The 21,182-nt window shown below is 35.9% G+C and overlaps 1 protein-coding gene across 5 annotated transcripts in view; it reads right to left on the minus strand.

Annotated features, from left to right (window-relative positions):
- The window catches only part of ANKS1B (ankyrin repeat and sterile alpha motif domain containing 1B), a 312,127-nt gene that overhangs the window by 240,782 nt on the left and 50,163 nt on the right, over positions 1 to 21,182 (minus strand). For all 5 annotated transcript variants that reach the window (XM_088141910.1, XM_088141913.1, XM_088141912.1 and 2 more), the window contains exons 5-9: positions 13,585 to 13,660; positions 11,589 to 11,690; positions 8,722 to 8,838; positions 4,790 to 4,962; positions 3,210 to 3,350 (exon numbers count right to left, since the gene is read on the minus strand). In XM_088141910.1, coding sequence (XP_087998036.1) covers positions 3,210 to 3,350; positions 4,790 to 4,962; positions 8,722 to 8,838; positions 11,589 to 11,690; positions 13,585 to 13,660 — 609 coding nt within the window. The remainder of the gene's footprint in view (positions 1 to 3,209; positions 3,351 to 4,789; positions 4,963 to 8,721; positions 8,839 to 11,588; positions 11,691 to 13,584; positions 13,661 to 21,182) is intronic.

A 21,182-nucleotide genomic window follows, 5' to 3' on the forward strand; every position in this document is an offset into this window, starting at 1 on the left:
TTATATCAAAAGGTTTCAGGCTACCTCAGAAGGTCTTAAAACAAAATGGATTTTTTTAACACATTACAAATGTCAATTATAGAGTACTTGTAATCTGTCCCATATGTAACCTGCATCTGCAAAACCACCCTGTCTTCCTCCCTTCTTTCCCACCATCCCAATTTAAATTTTATATCACTTTAGCTATTCATGCATCTGATAAGGTGAGCCCTAGTTCACAAAACTTATGCCTTTTCATAAAATTTAGACTCATTCTAATGTTAAGTTTAGTGGAACATTCTCAATAAACATGTATTCAATTTCTAGTATGAAATAGGGAAGGCCCAGATCCAGCCCATCCAAAAGACCTCACAGAGTAGTAGAAAGGGTCTAGAAACAATCCAGAGAAATAGAAGGCTGCTGATAGTCTCTAAAGCTGAAAGCACAGGAAGAAAATACTCTCAACTTTTTCCATGCATATGGAAGATCAGTATGCTCGTCAAAGATAGGAGACAGGGACTACACTGGAGTAAAGTGTGTTGAGAAAATTAGCACCCACACTGCTAAAGAGCCTAAGATTTGGACCTCAGTGATCTTAAGGCTGCCTCTTGATATGAAGTAGACTGGAATCTAGACTAGGTCAAAGTATGGGGAATAACATTCTTTGCATTTCCCTACAATTTAATTTCCCTACAATTTAATTAGGTACAAATGTAGATATCAAAGTTGGACAGTACTTCGTTAACTGAGGCTAGCAATTTCTTTCAGGGAGGCATTTTTCTGGAAAATGATTTCAGTATCTCTGTCAACAGCCTATACCAGACAATTTCTTTTTGTTACTCAAAAGGTTTGTGCTACAAACAAGGACAGTGACAAACTGAGTGGGCAAATAGCAGTTGTAATCTGATTAAAATCTCTAGCAATAAGTAAAAGCACTTCAACATAGCAGTCCCTCTCTTGTTAATGAAGGAGATGAGCAGCATATAAATTTAATTAATTAATTAATTAAAGGCCAGAGGGGCTTATTTATCACACTAACATGACTGTGTTATATGCATCAAAAGACTCTAGAAAGATACTATGTTCAATGGTACCAAACACCACTGAGAGATTTAATAGAAGTAGGAAAACCACATTTTCCTCATCTAGATCCCAATGGAAGTCATCCACAAGAGCAATGCAATTTCAGTTCCAGAACAAGCTTAAAACCCAGCCAGAAGGGAGCTAGATACTGTTTCATCCAGGATTCTTTTATAACTGTAGCTCCACCACCTTCTCCAAAATCTTCCCCCCAAAAAGAAAGTTGGAGACTGGGCAGAAATTATCTAACACAGTTCGACTGAGAAGTAGTTTCTTCAGGAAGTGATGGACAATTTATTCCCTCAAATCTCAGTAATCTGTCTGCAGATGCATCCCTCAGCTGCTTGAAGGAGCTAGGATGGTCATAGGTCCAAGGGGCAGAACAGAACTTGCTGCCAAAAACCCTGTCCACATCCCTTGAGTCTACATTTTTTAAAAAAATCTTTTAAAATCTTTTTAAATTTTTAAAAATATACAACACAAAAAAAATCACAATTTTTTGCTGTATATTTACAAATTTAAACATCTGTAAATATACAACACAAAAGTAAAATCAAATAGACGAGGTAAAATACCAGCATAAGAAAGATAAAATGTAACATATGCTACTATAATGGTGCAAGTGTAAATCTGAAATACCATTCTATGAAATAAAAATACATATCACTTAAAACAAGATAGCTAACATGTATGAAACCTGAAGTGATAAATAAAACAGAAGTGGTTATTTCTGTGACCAGTTATGCCTTCATTGTGGCAACACAGAATTTAGCTACTGCACAAGTGATGAAGGTTTCAAATCTTCTAAAAGATGATTCACATAGAAATTGTCTGGCCTTCCTGGAAATTTACATATTAGGGGCAGAATATAAGTAGGCCTGATACCCCTGTAGAATTTACAAGGTAATAATACACACAAAATGGTTTCAATCTTCTTGTCACCACATGGGCAGATACACTTGGTTAATGGGATTATGGAATCTCTGCCTTGCAGCAACGTGGATGATAAGATGTTATGCCTGGCTTTAAAAAAAAATGTTATCCTCAGCCTGAGGAAAGTTAGATTTTTGTTCGTATTTTGCTGGTTCCCAAGTGTCCTTATATATCCAATTTCTGCCATGTTGGGGTAACCTATTAACTTTAGCCTGAAACTCCATATCCTTTGGGTGAGCAGTTGTTTGGTTTGGTCATACCCTAAAGAAATTAGGAATTGTACCGAAGACCCATATAATGCCACCTTCTACTCTACAGGCTGTTTCCAGGGAGAAGGAAAATGATCTATTAAAATTAAAGTGGTCAGTCCGACTGGAAAGAATTGGATTTTCAGCAAGTAGTTTATCATCCTCCTCCAAGCCCTTACCTGGATTGCAGGGATTCCTAATTTGCTGTTCCATTGGGTGCAGCAAGGACTGATCTCAGAAATGTTGTTTGCACTGATTCCAGCGCATCCTCCTTTGCATAAATTCCTACTTGTGCACCATAAAGGATTTGGGTCAATGATTTGGCCTCAAAAAGTTTTAATGCCGCAGGGATTCATTGGCTTCCACTTGTGTAGAAGAAGTACTTAACAGCGCTTGAAGATCTAAGGGCTCTCTGCACTACATGATTCTGGTGTGCGTTCCAAGTGCCTTTAAAGTTGAAAAACACTCCAAGGTATTTAAGTGCAGTAACTGCTCTAATTTTTGGCCTTCTACTATTGCATGGTTCTCTTAGCAAAGACTAGAATTTTAGATTTTTCAGAATTAAGAACCAGGTGATTTTGTCTGCAGTACCAAAATATTGCTGCTATTGCTCTTTTCCGCCCTATAAGAGTCTGTGACATTATGGTGGCATCATCAGCGTAAAGAAGGGTAGGGATTGTGCACCTGTCAATAGTTGTGTTTAATTTTTACCAAAGGGCATTTCTGGAGATTGAGTCAAAGGCACATTTAAAATCTAGAAAGGCCACGGAGGATTTCTTTTTATGGGTGCATTTTTGTGCAAGATGGAACCACACCACTGGGATGTGTAATCTGACAGAGGCCACTTGGGAGCAATCACATCCATTGTCCTTGTCTAAACATTCCAGAGAACAAGATTCATGGTGGAACTTTCCAACATATTAATGGGAGGATCCTCAAGCATAATTTGTATCTAAATATGATAAATACCTGAGTAAGACTGGAAAATCCAAGATTTCTACATCCATTACAAGGTGTCAGTGCTTCCCACAAACCTGTAGGTCCACAACTATTTTCAATTCCACCCTCCTCTTCCTCTTCTGCTTGTTCCAGATTTGTGGAAGACGATCTCTGAGGACAGATTAACAGTATTTGCAAACTTAAATGAACATGACTAGATTGAATTGTGCAATTTATTTTACACTTAAAGAAAATATATCAATTAAAATAGGCCACATTGAATTGGAATTCAATATAACCCCACCTAAAATTATTCTCCAGGATGTTATGCCTTGACATGGTAGTAACAATAAATTAAAAATTGCTCCCTTCCCCTTCTACAGGTGAACTCTGTATTAAGTGAATCATTTCTGGAAACTTCCATGTCCTCCCTGTCACTTCTTGAACTCCTGCTTCATCTTTCTATCACCAAATTCAATGTGCTATTCTCTGAACTCTTTAAATTTCTTTCACTTAATTGAATAATGTACCAAATTCTCATGAATCATTAATTGCTTCTTTTTTGATTATCTTGTATACCATTAGCCTCATTTTTTAAACATGAACTGATTATTGATTATTTAATACACCTTCATTTTTGGGCTTCTGGAATGCATGTGGATCTTTAATAACTTATGGTATTGGCTATACTATAGCATTAAATCCCTAGCCCAGAGGCTTAAAGACTTATCCCCCCCCCCCGCCCCTTATGTCAGGTAGCATATGTCTGGGTTATATTGGGGTGTGCTTACCATTAACTACCATTCCCAGAGGCTTCCCAGACAGAAAAGATTACACAGCCCATGGGGAGACTGTCAATGTACGGTATTTGGATCCCAGTCTTCAAGGATCCTTTTGGATCCATGCTGTACCAAAACCTGCCAGGTCTCTTAATAAGCTAACCAAGAAATATACATTTAGAAGATCCTTCTACTTTATAAAATGGCTGATGCTCTTCTTTACTGAACCAGACTGCCATCTACTGGAAGACAGATACCTAAAAATAAAAACTAGCTATTGTCACGCTTTAATGAAGAACTAGGTTTTGGTCATATGTTTCTTGTCAAATTTAGACAAGGCCTCTCATAATTAAATACTTTTGTTTAGTGGTTAAGAAAATACACAGGCTTTGTAAAAGGAAGGTATAATTCACCAGAATGGTGCAAATTGTTCCACAGAGAAAAATTAGCTTTGAATTATTACTTGCTATAATTATATCACTGTCAATTCCAAAGCTATGAGAATGGCTTGGAATATTTTTGCTGATGGAAAACAGTAAGCCTGGGAACTCAATCAAACGGAAAGATGTATAGAATTTACAAGATTATAAGAAAAAAAAACAGGCAGTAAGTTCTCAGAAAGTAGCTGAAAAGAAAACTAACCCAATATAATGATTTCAGAGAGATATCAAAGTCTTGATATGCCCCCGCCACTACAATTTATTATATGGTTTTTAATTAAGTGGAAATAAGGAAATAAATGCTGCAGCATACAAATATTTTAATATACGACATGTGATACAGAATTAAATCATTTTGTAAATGGCTAGAAAACTATCCGGTCTCACTTACTACATTAGATTTGGCTCTGCTTCCATCTGCTGCTGTTTCTTCTTCTGATACTTTGCTAGCATCATCCAGATAATCATCTGATACAGTATGGCTCATATCTTCTAAATAATCTTTTTCTTGGCACAGCTTGATTTCATCTAATAGTTTTGATAATTCACCAGTCACGGCTTCACCTTTACAAGAAGCAAAATAATTTCAGTCACTAGTAAAAGAAAATAAGTCAACATAAAATTAAAAATATGTTCTTGGTGTAATCAAAAAATAGAAACAGGTGAAGAGTTGTTAGTTTGATCATCGTCATTTTCTCTTTTACGTGGATGAACTTTAAGAGACAAAGAGCCTGTGTTATTCTGATAAAATGATACATACATAAAAAGTCTGGGGGCTAACATGATTAAATAATGTGCAAGAAAAGTCATTCTGTAGAATGCATTTGAGTTATGTAGGTATTCTGTCCCACATGCTTATGGTGGTTGACTGAAAAATAGATACTGTTCAGCTGTTAATTTTAAATACTCAATTTTAAATCAACTTTCATTTTTTTCTGCAGATTAAATGTTCAGAAATCTATTATAAAGATAGTTAATGGTTTTTTTCCCCCCATTAAGATACTATTTTATTACCATTATTTGACATTTCTATATGGATTTGGCACTATTGGATTCATTTGCAAATAAACACAAAGAAAAATTTGTCATGCACAGAGCCACGTTAGGTCAATAAGAGAATGTGAGATTCCAAAATGGAGCTACTGAGCTACAATAACTTTCAGGCTGAAATGCCCATTTCCTGCTTGTTTCAAATATCTGGAATATTTTACTTATCACAGTACTGTAGATTTTATTGTTTCATTGCTGTCAATCATTTTCTTTAAAAAAATGGTTAATTGTTCTGTTGCTGTCAATTATTTTCAAAAATTATTTTCAAAAATAATTGAAACATATTTCACTGTAACTTCAAAGAAAAGCAGGTATGGTTTTGAGCAACTGAGCTCTGCTTTGCCCATCCTCACTCTTTGCCCAACACAAGTACAATCTCGAGATTTAAAATGCCTATCACATAATTTGCATATATTGATTATCGATGGACTGTGTGCTATGAAGTCAGTGTCTACTCTTAGTGACCACATAGATTTTCTTCATGACAATCTGTCCCTGACCTATTCTTTTAGGTCTTCCAATGGTGCACCCATTGCCACTGTAGCAGATTCCATTCATCTTACTGCTGGTCATCCTTTTCTTCTCTTTTCTTCACCTTTCCAAGCATCAGAGCCTTCTCCAGAGAGTTAGGTCTTCTCATGATGTCCAAAGTAGGATAATTTGAGCTTGGTCATTTATGACTAGTGCCTCTGGTGAGAACTCTGAGTAGATTTGTTCAATGAACCATTTGTTTGTTTTCATTGTTGTCCATGGTATTCTCAGGAGTTTTCTCTAACACCAAAGTTCAGAGACACCAATACTCTTCCTATCCTGCTTCTTCAAAGTATAACTTTCACTTCTGTAGGCTGTCACAGGGAATACTATTGCTTGCACTATTCAGTTCTTTGTATGTTTAGACACATCACAGTACCTAAATATCTTTTCCAAGACCTGCATGGCTGCCTGACCAAATCTGTAGAGTATTTCTTGACTGCTTGTTCCTTTACTGTTGATGGTTGATCCTAAAACGCAGAAGCTATTCATCACTTCAATATCTTCACTGTCATTTCTCAAGCTGGTTGTTGTACCATCACTAGTTTGATCTCATTTATATTTAATTTTAGTCCCATTTTTTCACTGTATTCCTTGCATTTTATTACTGCATTTTATTACTTGTACATCCTTCATATTTTCAGCTATCAGAGCAGTATCATCAGCATAGCCCAGGTTATTGATGTTTCTTCTTCCAATTTTAAAACCACACTTGTCTTCTTCCCTTAATGTATATCCATCATTTAGATTAAATAAATAAGGGGAAAGTATTCAGTCTTATCTTGCTGTTTTGCCAACCTGGAGCCAGTCTGTTTCACCATGTTCTGTCTATTTTGAGACTTCCTGAACTGTATATAGCTTTCCCATGAGGACAATGGGATGTTCCAGGATTCCCATTTTCCTAAGCATATTCCACAGCTTGACATGATCAACACAGCTGAAGCCCTTTCTATAATGAAGCACATACTGACTTCTCTTCAGTATTCTTTAGCATCCTCAATTATCCAGCAGACATCAGCAATAATGTCCCATATTTTCTAAAGCCAGCTTGAACATCTGGCATCTCTTTTTCCACGTAGAGCTCTAATCTGTGTTTGATTACCTTAAGCATTATTTTGCTAGCATGTGAAATTAAGGATATTATACTATAGTTTGCATGCTCTGTTAAGTCTCCTTTTTTTGGTATTGAAATGTAGATTGACTCTTCCAATCAGTTGGCCACTGTGTTGTTCTCCAGATTTGTTGGCATAGCTTGGTTAAAACTTTTACTGATTCTTCTTCTGTTGCTTGCCATATTTCTGGGGTATTCCATCAATTCCTGTAGCTTTCCAATTTGGTAATGATCAGAGTGCTGATCTGACCATCTTCTAGTACTAGAGGTTCTTGTAAGTAGGGAATATCTTCTAAGGTATTTTGGATGTTGACATCACTACTATAAAGTATTTCAGCACACTTCTTCCATCTTTGTTTAACCTCCTTTGAATCAGTTACTATCTGTCCATTGGTGTCCTTCAGCATACCAATTTGAGGTTGGACCTCTTTCTGAGTCTTTTGAAAGACTTTCCTTGTTTTTCCATACCTGTTTCCATCTTCAATGTCTTTACAGATGTTGTAATACTATGGATAGGTAGTTTGGATAAATACTTTGCTTAATTTGTCCTTTTTTCCAAAGTGTTGAACATGTTTTTCTACTTTTATGCTTGTTTGGTGATTTCTACTATTTATTTAAAACCTACTTTAATATTTATTTAAAATTTCTAAACTGGCTGTATTGTTATTGATATTGGTATGGCTGTAAGAACTCTAAGAGGTAGAGAAAATGCTTTAAAATCTAACTTTAGAAACAAAAACAAGTTCCTTAGAACCTGATTTTGAGAAGATGGTTTGGCACATGTCAAATGTCCACAAAATGTGCTGCCACAGCAGACCCACTGTTAAAATGATACAGCTCATAAGCACATCCTAACTGTGATGGTGTAGACAGCATTTTTTGTCTAAGTGAGAAGAATACTTTGACTACATAAGAAGGTTTTAGTAGAAGTGTATGATAAATTAGATCTACAACTTAACAAAATATGGCACTTGGCAATCAGTAGTTGTTAGGCTAGCCTCAAATACCTAAAACATACCTTAGAATACTTAAAACCCAATTATCTAACATTTTCACAAAATTTAACATTTTGCATAAGCAAACAAGAATATATCCATTTTTTTTATTATTGCAGCTCTAGTAATCTGCAAAATAGGTACAATATCATATTAATTACAGGTAATCCTCAAATTAACCACAACAGCAACTGTAAAACTTGTTGTTAAGTGAGGCATCATGTGTCCATACCCAATTTTATGACATTTTTGCGACGGTTGTTAAGCGAATCACCATGGTCACTAAGTGAATTACATGGTTAAGCAAATCATGTGGTCATTAAGCAAATCACAAGGTTCCCCACTGATTTTGCTTGTCAGAAGCCAGCTGAGAAGGTTGCAAATGGTGATCTCGTGACCTCAGGACACTGCAAATGTCGTAAATACATGCCAATTGCCAGAATTTTGATCATGTGACTATGGGGACACTGTGAGAGTTGTAAGTATGAGGACTGGTTGTAAGTCACTTTTTTCAGTGCCATCATAACTTCAAACAGTTGCTAAACAAATGGTCGTAAGTCGAGGACTACCTGTATGTTTTTGATTATAACTAATGTATTTCAATATGCAACGGGCTACTAAGAATAGAATATTTACTTTTATCTGTTTGTATAGGAGAATCTTCTGGGGATAAAACACTGGACTGGTGATCTGGTGCTAAACATTCCTCTATGGATTCCTCTGGAACTTCTGCATTTCCTTTTTCTATGTAATCTACAGTAAGAACACATCCTATAAGCAAAATTTGAAAATTCATCTGACAGTATTTTCAGAGTTCTTCACATGTTTTAATTGTTCATGTTGTATTTAGGTTTTATGCAATCATAAGGCATACAGCTAATTCTATGCATGTTTCCTGATTTTAATGGAAACATGTTACAATTAAGTATATCTACAATTGAATTCTTATTGCACTAAATAAATTAATACTTTATTTTAGAAAAACAAATTCAGCAGTATAGTTGAGTTCTATTATTATTACATACAACAGAGAGCTTTGTGAAATCATAAAGATTAATAATGTTATTATTTCATAAGCTTTTGTGGATCACATCCACTTCAGCTGCATACAGCGCAGTCCCAAGAGAGAATTATTATACAGTATGCCCACAACATTGTATTTGGAAGGGTGGACATGGCGGGGGAAAGGACAGCAAAAGGCAAGAAGGGGAAAAGGTACAAAAGACAATGGCAACCAATTCCCATATTGTTGCCAGATAAACAATATGAACCTGTCTAAGAAGTCACCAGGAGTCAAGTTTGATTCAAAAAAGACTTTACAACTGAGAGAAAGAACCAAAATCATTGTAAAGATCACAAATTTTTAGTCAAAGAAGTATATTAACATATGAAAAAACCATATCTCTATCAGAAAAGTCATTAGTTATCCACAACATATACAAAATTAGAAAGATAGAGGTTTTTTTCATGGCCTTGAGCTGTCATTTCACGAAGTGCTTTAGACCCTAAACTTTATTAATTAATTAGAGTCTATAAAAGAGGCTGTTTATAATTTGACATTCAATATTGAGTGCATGATTCCAAGTTCCCAATTTAAAAAAAAAAAATCTTACAAAGTTCAAGGAAGTAAGAAAGAGCAATAAAGACCTATCAATTAGATAATAAATACATGAAAGGAAAAATTACTGTTCACATTGCAATTAGTGAAACTATCTTCTTTCAAATTGGAAAATACTAGAAAATGTAGCCATCCATGACAAACTGTAAGATTCAAAGATCAATAATATCATTTTAACTATGCTGGTCTATGACAGTAATAAAGATTTGATTTGATCAAAAAGCAGCTTCAGAAAATTCCCTACATACACTAGTTGTTCTTCAAAACTAGTTTGCTGTTGGAAGACAGTCCTGAACATGTAGCAGTCCATTACATATATAAAGATACATCTCTATTTCATATATTCCATGTTAGTTTTAGATTCTTTGAAAGAATGAAAGCTAGCCTAAAGTAGGAAACTTTAAAATAGTATTGTTATAAATTAACCACAGAGAAGCTAAGCAGTTGACACATAATGCCCTCCCCTCACACATTTGTTTTCCTGTATGTATGTTTCTTTATATTTGTCCGTGCAGATACAGGTAAAACTCAGAACTTTCTAGGGTTAGGCAATAAAAACATTAGTAGGTCTCAAAAGCAACTACTTTTGCACTTGTTTCTTTAACAAACTGCTAAAGTGGTGTCTATATAAACCAGTGCTACAAGTAGTCCTCAACTTACGGTAGCAATTGAGCTCGTAGTTTCCACCACTAAGTGATGCGGTCGTAAAGCACAACTGCATTGCTTAGTGATGACAGTCCCTGCAGTCCTGGTTGCCATCATTAACTGAATCCCACAGTCATTAGGCAAGGCAACTTCCTGCCAGCTTCCCCCAACCAAAGTCAATGGGGAAGCCAGCAGAAAGTTGCAAATCCCAGGTCTGCAAGCAGGTAATTGGCTGCTGCCGGGTGGGGGAGAAAGCAAGGGGATATGTGGGGTATGTGGGGGAGATCAGGGAGAGCGCATAAGAGGCACAGCACAGTGCAGGGAGGGTGTGTGAGCCACAGTGCAGGGAGGGTGTGTGATTTAATAAGCCAGCTGCTTATTAAATCTTCACAGGTTAAGATGAAAGATCTGAAAAGGGTTTGTGCAGCATGCAGCAGTTAAGGGCTGTTTGCTATCATGCTGCATGAACTTGCAGTTATACATACCATTCTTTTAGCTGATAACCTAAGCTGGGGGAAGAGAAGATAACATACCTTTCTGATAGACAGAAACTTTCTCAAAAGAAAGGTGAGTTGATATGCTGGCATAGGGGGATGAAAGAGGTGGAAGACTTGAAGACAGAGGTTGAGGAAGAAGGATGATAGATGGCAACCTAAATAGCCAGTGTCACCTGCTGAAGCCTTGGGAATTCTGGCAGAGATAGTTGTAAAAACCTTAGGTAATGCCAATAGACTTAAAAGAAACTGCATTTCTGAAATAAATGCCCCTTCTCATCTTGCTTATGTTCAAATAAAATAAATTCACAAGAAGGATTGTTTGTGTGCTACATGCCACATTTACACACCATTCAAAAGAAAAAACAAAAAAGCTAAGAAGGAAACAAAAAAGACCAGAACCCATACCCTCCAGCAGCCAACACCAGATAAGCAGGGATTAACACCAGACAAACGATCACACAGAAAACAATACCCTAGTCTAGGAACTACCAAGGAGAAAACAGGACTAAAACTCAAGATCTCCTGGTTTCCAGCCTGGCACCTTAAAACCACCAACCAAACAAGCTCTCAAACAAACATGAGAGTTACCTGATGAGTTTAAAAGTAACATATACCAAATATGCTTAGGTGGTAATTTTAATATGCAGTATGAAAACAAAAGTAGTACAAATAAAATTGATATTTAGTATTTTATATGCAGATATTTAATCATTTTTATCACTTACATGATATAACTAACTGACCTTGAAGCAATGCAGCAATTTGGAGTGATTGTTGTGATGGATGTTCTTTCAGAATATCTAAAACTGTTCTGCCTAAGTTGTCCTTTATGTTGGCATCAATTCCTGAAATAAATGAATACATGGAATAGAAAATGGGGGGGGGGGGGAAGGGATATAATATGGAACATTCAAGATTACAATCCTAAAACCCAAATTTTCTGCCTAGAGGGTAGGGAAATTAAGGTAAGGTAAACAAAATATACCATAAGCAGAGAGGAATTCAGCCAACAGACAAATACATCTCTCCTGTTGGTCCAAATATGTGTGCTTTGTAGGTATTAATGCTGTTTTTGCCAACATAAAACACCTGGGAACTGCTCTCAGTATTTTCCCTCCCATTAAAACCAACTGATAGGTATTTCAGCAGTACTATCAGTAATTTAAGAAAAATAAACTCTTTATGTGCATTTACAGAAGCACACACACAGATAAACACACACATCATCAGCCCTACTCAAGCTTTTAGGACTTTGGAATTCCTGGATAATCACCTACTTCATTTCCCTACCCTGCCCACCTTAAGACTGCTATATATATTTCTGAAATAAATATTCTGTAGGAGATAAAATTAAATATCTCAAGCCCCGTTATTTAATAAAAAGGCAGCTATTACCTTGAACATCAATACAAATTGATAAACAGCTACTTTTTTTGCTCATGCACATATAATCATTAAGTAGCCTTCTCAAAATCTTATATTATGAACTATATAAATTCTAGTGTCTCAGAAATTTGAATATTGTTCTATATCTCTTCATCATTCTATTGTTTTATGTCCTCTAAGACATACTGTAACTAATCACCAGCTTTGGTATATGCAGTTGCACCCCTTCCTAGACTGAGGGTCCTTCAGACAGTCACGCATGCCCTGGTCACCTCACGGCTTGACTACTGCAACTTGCTGTACTTGGGACTGCCCTTGAAGACCACCCAGAAGCTTCAACTCATCCACAATGCAGTGGTGTGGGCAGTGATGGGCATGCCTTGGGGTTGTTGTTGTTGTTATATTTTTATCATATATACATATACATATACAGTCAACTCAAGGCAGCAAACATACCAATACTTCTGCCTCCTATTTTCCCCACAATAGCAACCCTGTGAGGTGGGCTGGGCTGAGAGTGAGCGACTGGCCCAAAGTCACCCAGCCAGCTTTCATGCCTAAGGAAGGCCTAGAACTTACAGTCTCCTGGATTCTAGGCCAGCACCTTAACCACTACACCAAACTGGCCATGTAATATCTCTGCTTCATGAGCTGTACTGATTGCCAGTTTGTTTCCAGGTATGATTCAAAGTGCTGGTTGCTACTTATAAAGTCCTACATGGCATAGGGCCTGGTTACTTGAAGGACCGCCTGTCTCCCATAGTATCTGCCTGGCGAATCCAATCTGGCAGGGTTGGTGTATTCTGGGTTCCTTGGATTAAGCAATGCCATCTATTGGGACCCCAAAGCCCACCTGCTCTGTAGCAGTACCTGCCCTATGGAATGAGGTTCCCCCTGAGGTTTGAATGAGGTTTGAACACCCTACTGAAGTTTCAAAGTGCTCTGAAGATCTGGATCTTTGTCCAAGCCTTTGATGAGTGTGATTGAAGCCCCCTTTTCTTCTTTTTCTTTGTTCCCATCTGAGTTGGTTATCTCTATCATCTTTGTTCTTTTTTGTTTTGTGTTGTTTTCTTGTTTCAATGTTTTTAACAAAGTGTAAACCATCCAGGGTCACTGGGAGTCAGGCGGCATATAAATTTAGTAAATAAATAAATTATTCCTAATATCTAATAGCTATCTGATTTACGAATAAGAAAAATTCCTGTATAACTGTATGGCAGTAGGAAATATAGGTCATTGCATAAGAAATGTATTGGAATTGGATAAAAACTAAGAATTGAATTCAGAGAAGTTTAAACAGCATTTTTTGCCATTTTGAAATAACTAAAAATCACTTGGACAATTATGATTTACCTGTTTCTAAAAGAATGCGTACCACATCTACCTTTCCAAACAAGGCCGCTTCGTGTAAAGCACTCCCTTTTTCTGTCTAGAAAAAAAAACATTAATGGTAATCTATTATATAAAATAATTTAATTCTGACAATCAGAAATAACTTTCATAATCAACATTAATCACAGAGGTACCATTGACTGGGTTTTAATAAATGACAACACAATTAAACACTGGAATATAGTGAGAATCATTATAATGGAATGATAATATCAATGTTCATAAAAACCTCATTCAAAACATGAATCAGACAACTCATAATGCTTCATTGATACCTGATTTTAACACTATTTACCTAGAACAATGGTAAGCAACTTTTGATACCCACCATCACATTTAACAATAAGACGCTTATGCAAAGTAGAAAGTGGCAGGTTCTTAAATAGATTTTTCCTTCCAGTTTTGGAAGTAGATGGGGATTTTCTTTCTTTTTTCAAACTATGTTAAGCCTATTTTGAATGCTTTGGGAGACAGAGAAAGGATGTGAGTGGACAACACGTAGACACAGACAGTACTTTTGGATCATTTTAAGTTTGATACATATAATTTTTCCTATTTCTGAGTGGAAAGAACTGCATGAATGCAAGAAAGAGATGAAAAACAGTATGCCAGCTATTTTATGGTTGCACTAACAATCATACTCTCTGCCATAGAGAACAAGATGGAATTGAAGTAATTGAACTTAGAAATTGTACATAAATACTGTACACCATCAACTTTCCTGCTATGGGTTCTCTCCTGGCTGATCATGCAGCAGAATCTAATCAAGCTCTGTTGTAGATTTTAAAAAAATATTTAATAGTTCACTTCCTTACTCAAACTACTGTAGATGGTTCCTTTTTTATTATTTGTAACATAAATTGTATTAACCTTATGATCATTTAAGATATCAGGAACACTGTTAACAGAATAGTGGCAGCAGACAGTAAAACACTCTAACCAAAGCAGGGCAGAAAAGGATTGTGTGCATGTCAAGATTTGAACATTTTCTGCATTTTTGTATGCAACGTTTTCAGAATCTGCAGTGTATTCTACATTGTCTCCATGATAAAATTAAAGTACTACTCTCACTCTGAATAAAAATAAATGTGTGGGTTTTTTTTAATTTTTATTTAGTCCCTGTATATATGTAGACATAAGAACAAAAGCAGTACTTGTTCCTTATGCACTTTTCCCAATGTATTTACCATTATCATTTAGTTAGGCACTCAAACATTATTAAAATCAGATGTATATTGACTGTAGCAGAATAAACATGGTATTATCTCAGTAGAGTATGCAGACCAAATACAGTGGGGCCAAATACAGTCAGCCACCAATTGTGCAAGTTCTCCCACTTAAAAAGATGAGAGAGGCCTGTAATTTTCATCATAGGTATACCTCAACTATGAGAGACAAAATGGGAGAAAAAATCCAGAAAATCACATTGTCTGATTTTTAAAGAATTTATTTGCAAATCATGGTGGAAAATAAGTATTTGGTCACCTACAAACAAGCAAGATGTCTGGCTCTCAGAGACCTGTAACTACTTCTTTAAGAGGCTCCTCTGTCCTCCACTCGTTACCTGTAGTAATGGCACCTGTTTGACCTTGTTATCAGTATAAAAGACACCTGTCCACAATCTCAAACAGTCACACTCCAAATTCCACTGTGCCCAAGACCAAAGAGCTGTTGAAGGACACCAGAAACAAAATTGTAGACCTGCACCAGGCTGGGAAGACTGAATCTGCAATAGGCAAGCAGCTTGGGGTGAAGAAATCAACTGTGGGAGCAATAATTAGAAAATGGAAGACATACAAGACCACTGATAATCTCCCTCGACCTGGGGCTCCATGCAAGATCTCACCCCGTGGGGTCAAAATGATCACAAGAACGGTGAGCAAAAATCCCAGAACCACATGGGGGGACCTAGTGAATGACCTGCAGAGAGCTGGGACCAAAGTAACAAAGGCTACCATCAGTAACACACTACGCTGCCAGAGACTCAAATCCTGCAGTGCCAGATGTGTCCCCCTGCTTAAGCCAGTACATGTCCGGGCCCGTCTGAAGTTTGCTAGAGAGCATTTGGATGATCCAGAAGAGGATTGGAAGAATGTCATATGGTCAGATGAAACCAAAGTAGTACGTTTTGGTCTAAACTCAACTCGTCTTGTTTGGAGGAGAGAGAATGCTGAGTTGCATCCAAAGAACACCATACCTACTGTGAAGCATGGGGGTGGAAACATCATGCTTTGGGGCTGTTTTTCTGCAAAGGGACCAGGAGGACTGATCCATGTAAAGGAAAGAATGAATGGGGCCATGTATCGTGAGATTTTGAGTGAACACCTCCTTCCATCAGCAAGGGCATTGAAGATGAAACGTGGCTGGGTCTTTCAGCATGACAATGATCCCAAACACCCCGCCCGGGCAATGAAGGAGTGGCTTTGTAAGAAGCATTTTAAGGTCCTGGAGTGGCCTAGCCAGTCTCCAGATCTCAACCCCATGGAAAACCTTTGGAGGGAGTTGAAAGTCCGTGTTGCCCAGCGACAGCCTCAAAACATCACTGCTCTAGAGGAAATCTGCATGGAGGAATGGGCCAAAATACCAGCAACAGTGTGTGAAAACCTTGTGAAGACTTACAGAAAACGTTTGACCTCTGTCATTGCCAACAAAGGATATATAACAAAGTATTGAGATGAACTTTTGATACTGACCAAATACTTATTTTCCACCATGATTTGCAAATAAATTCTTTAAAAATCAGACAATGTGATTTTCTGGATTTTTTTCCCCATTTTTGTCTCTCATAGTTGAGGTATACCTATGATGGAAATTACAGGCCTCTCTCATCTTTTTAAGTGGGAGAACTTGCACAATTGGTGGCTGACTAAATACTTTTTTGCCCCACTGTATGTTTACTTGCAAGAAAGTAGGCATTTGAATTTGAAAGTTAGATGAAATGCATACAGAAGAACATGACAAACTATCATAATAAGACATCATTTGAAAGACTGTATGAGATTATTCTAATCATAAAGATAGGAATTGATCCATTACTCTCATATAATTGTATAATATCCAATTAAATGTTTAAGTACAGAAGAAAGATCAGAGTAAGTAAAATATTTGTGCAAAACATTTAAAATAACATTTTAGAAACACAGTATAGCACAGCACAATTGAAAAAAGCACTCCTCATCACACCAGTGCTCTTGAATCCACTAACAGCTGAGAAACAATGAGTATGCCATCATAATGAATATATTATAGAATAATGACAACAGCCTCACTCCAAAGGTCCAGATAACCTTGGGGACACTAAAATCCCCCTTGACAGGAAACCTACAGTAATCCAGCACTGTGCCCAAGAACAGTCAGTCAAGAAGAAAGACCTGCCCTCCAATTTTAGTCTGCTTCACCATGGAATAGCTGAGCAGAAATAGCCTGGGAGAGACAGACTCGCTTTTTTTATCTCAGCCAAAACTTCATGATGCACACCAGTTCAGCACACTAATCATAGATTAATCAAAATGCAACAGTTTATGGTGAAGTAGACATATCCTGACTGTTCTTCTAAAGGCAGAATGCATGGAGAGCAATCACACCTCCTTGGGGGGTACATTCCAAAGCTTAGGAGTAATGCAGGAGAACCTCCTCTCCCATATACCAGATAGATAAGCCTCTGGCAGTGTGGCACATTCAGAGAGGGCCTTCAACATATCTTAATGGCTGATAGATTCGTAACAGATGAGACAGTCCCTTTAAAACAAATGGCTTTAAAGCTTAGCACAAACATGTTAAATTGTGCCTGATAGGCAAATAACAATCAGGACAGATCTTTCAATACATTTTATTAGTTTGTTTGTTTGTTTATAAATCATTTTTATATGGTCACCCATCTCACAGAATGTGGCTACAATAAAACCACAAAATAACAATATTAAAACAGAATGCCATTAAAAACATTAATGTTATTATTTAAAAAGGCTAAGCAAGAGTGTTAGATATTATGAGCAGTGGAGCTACCTCATTTTTTAAATTTTACTCTGTTCCCCCTCCCACATTCCAAAATATCTATTGACTGTTCTTTGCCAATCTTGCAAGATTTTTTCTAATACTGAGATTGGTGCCATTTGAAATTAAAAAAACAAATAAACAAACATGGTAATACATTTATTTTAATGGTCACAATTAATCCTAACCAGGAGAGTTTAACATTTTTCCACCTTTGTGGAGAAATTCTCAGGTCAAAGAGCTAGTTTCCCAGGGGAAGAAGATGGAAAACATAAATAAACAATTGTTTCTTAGCTTTGACTGTGACAAGTGCAAAGCAGGTTTTCTGTTAAGCCATGAAAAATGTCAGAAGAAAAGATGCCAATATTACATCTAAGTAGATATAAGGTGGCAGCAGCCTTAATTGTCTGAGGCAATAACATTGAAATAGAAATACATGTAAATTGTAAATGTTTATAATATAGTATATCAATCAGAGTACAACAAAGGGAAGTTAGAAACTAAATATTAACCTATAATGTTTTAAATAGTTTTTCTTCTTTCTGTTTTTTTAAATAGCATCTTTAAATAACAAAATAGTGAGGACTCTGGCATGCAGCTCAGATATTTAAAAGATTTCTAAACTCCTTTTTCCTTATTGTTAGAAATGGCTTAATGTATTTTGTTGTTTATGGTCAATTTTTCATCAGTGATATACTGAGTATTAACTTTACAACTTCTGTAACTTCTTTATTTACTTACTGATATTATATGCTTGTATCAATTACTTTTTATTTTTTATTTGTTCTTTTTTATGAATATATTTTAAAAAAAATCTTTTTCCCCATCTATCACAAGAGAAGAGTCGCAGCTGAGCAGTATAAGGGGCAGAAAGAGTGTTCTTGAACCACTAGTGAAATGCCATTGGACTGACTTGTGCCACTACAGGGAACAGCTTGGCATCCATTTTTTTAGGTAGAAGGGGCATATTTGAAGAAACCCAACTCCTCTGTGAAATAAGTGGGGCCTTCATTTTGAACCTTTTTTGTGTATACTATATACGAACCTTCAAAAAAGGTTCAAAAGATAATTGGTGGTTTAATGAATAGGTTTTCAGGTACATTAATAGGTTATATCTTTCAGTAACTAATTTATTCCCAGATATATTGCATATATGGGATATTACTATAAAAATTATGAAATGATACTACATTATTTTGCAATTATTATATACAAATTCAGCTTCACATATTAGAATGGACATGAATTGATGACTTCTTTAGAAATATTTGCAGATTTTTAAAAATATTTTTATGAAAGTTTATGTACATAAAAACTAATACAGAAATAAAAAACCTACAAACAAAAAGAAAAAAAAAGAAAGAATAAAAGAGAAAAGAGAAAGAAAGAAATGTAAAATATGACTTCCCCTTCCCTCCAAACAAGTACATGTATTTACAGTAACTTAACACCTTCTCTATTATTACTAAAAAAAAAAAAAAAAACCTCTTTATCCCCTTTCTCATCCCTAAATAATAACAGAATTGTACAAAATATTCAACAATCATTCAAATCAGTAAAAGGATTAAGAGTGCCAGTAATAATAAACTATAAATTTTAAGCTTAAACAAATAGGTCAATTTTACATTTTAGCTTCTAAGTTTTTTCTGAGAAGTGAAACCTAAAAGATCTCTCCCCTTAAGCATACAAGAGACCAATAATAATCATGTATGTGTTTTAAGCTAAACCAAATAAATCACTTTTATAGGTATAAATCATTGTCTTACAGTCCTGGTCAGAAAAAGAAAATTCAATATTAAAAATCCAAAATCAAAACATGGACAATTTAACCTTGATCTGACAAATCCACTTTGAATTCCTTTCTCTTCTTTCTGAAAGGCTCAGTCTTCAGTCTCTTCTCCAAATAAAAACATAGATAACAATCTCTTATCATTCTCTTCCTCTCTAATTTCAGGAAAGGTTTCAGAGGTTTGGTATTTCCCTTCACTATGTCAAAATAGAATAGTTCTCAAAGTCACTCTTCCAGTCCATTACAATTTCTTTCTCCACATCATTCTCATAATCAAGCAACTTTGAGTCCATCTTCAGATCCACAGCATCTTTTTCCATATCTTCCATGTCTCTCTTATAATCTGGCATTTCTTTAAAGTCCATTTTAAAATCCTTATTCAAGTCATCCTCCACTGCTGTTTTGTCCAGTAAAATCTTTTCTTCTTCTACAATCTCTGTTAGCCCCAATTTTACAAATAGTTTCTGGACACACTGATTCCAAACAGCTAAAAATTCTTCTTTGGAAGAAGGATACTCCTCCATTGTTAAAAGAGATATATTGTTAGTGTCCGTTCCTTCTGACCTTGAAGACTCTTTCTTATCTTATGTTTATTTTCAGAAGCCAAACTTTCCCAGGGCAAATTTTCTTGCAATTAAATCCAAATTCACTTACTGTATTTTCTTAAAGATTTAAAACAATCTTTTAAAAAGCTGTTTCAAATCCATCTAGCCTCTTAATTGTCCCGAATCAACATTCTTAATTCCCTTTCGCTGTTTCCAATCATTAAAGTATTTCTTTTTGATCTTTAAACTTACTTTGGTCTTCTTTCTCCCAGGATAATAGGAAATTCCCCCAGTGTACAGCAAGTTGTCTTTCAGGAGGTTTTAAATTAGCAAATAAATCACAAATAGGTTTACGATGTTAGTTAAAAGAAGAAGTAAAGCTGATCTAGTGTCCGTTTGAAGGCTCTACACCACGGCTTGGGCTTGATGGTTTCCTCGACTCCCAGAGTACTCCACCCACTAGAGATTGCTAGATTGCAATCTCTTCACAGGGAATCTGTCAGGAGTACCTGTGGTGATCCTGCTGATCTCCTTTATCTGGAGATGACTCCAAAGAGCTGGACCAAGACCAACTCCTCTAATTGCCGTGGGCGTCAGCTCCACAAAGAATGGAACCATATTCAATTGGCCATTTCTTCCCTGGAAGCCCCAAAATATTTGCAGATATTTTTGAATGATTTTGAAGACAAAAATATTTCATTCAATATTTAAGTAGAGTAAAATTAATAATAATGCAGTATTGTTAATTTTATACAAAGTAATGCAATCCATGAATTAGCATAAAAATAGAGTTTGTATTAATCACTTCCAGATTAGAATCAGTGCATTATGCTATAGCAGCTCTGAACACAAAATAAAATAAAAATGGCACAGAAGAATCAGAAATACTGGTCTTGATAAAATGAGCCCTGAAATAAAGAATAAAATTCTAAAACAATTAAATATAGAAAATGACAGCAGAGAATATCAAACAAGCAGGAAGAGCTATCCCCTTCCCACACTGCACTTCATAAATTGAAATATTTATGGTTGGTAATAATTCTATTATTGGAATTATAGTTCATTTATGAAGTGATACCTAATCCTTCCTGCAAAGCCACTTTATAAAGTTGAAGGTATTGATGTACCTGTGACAGCCCACTAAGTGAACAGTGTTTTAAAAGAAATCTCAAAAACTAATTACTACAATATCAAAATATCAATGTTAAGGTTTAATGTAGTCTACTGTTGAT

Source organism: Python bivittatus, unplaced genomic scaffold (assembly GCF_059951505.1).
Source record: "Python bivittatus isolate LINGU-HERP-01145 unplaced genomic scaffold, Pbiv_v1 ctg000330_np1212, whole genome shotgun sequence".
NCBI classification, from domain to species: Eukaryota; Metazoa; Chordata; class Lepidosauria; order Squamata; family Pythonidae; genus Python; species Python bivittatus.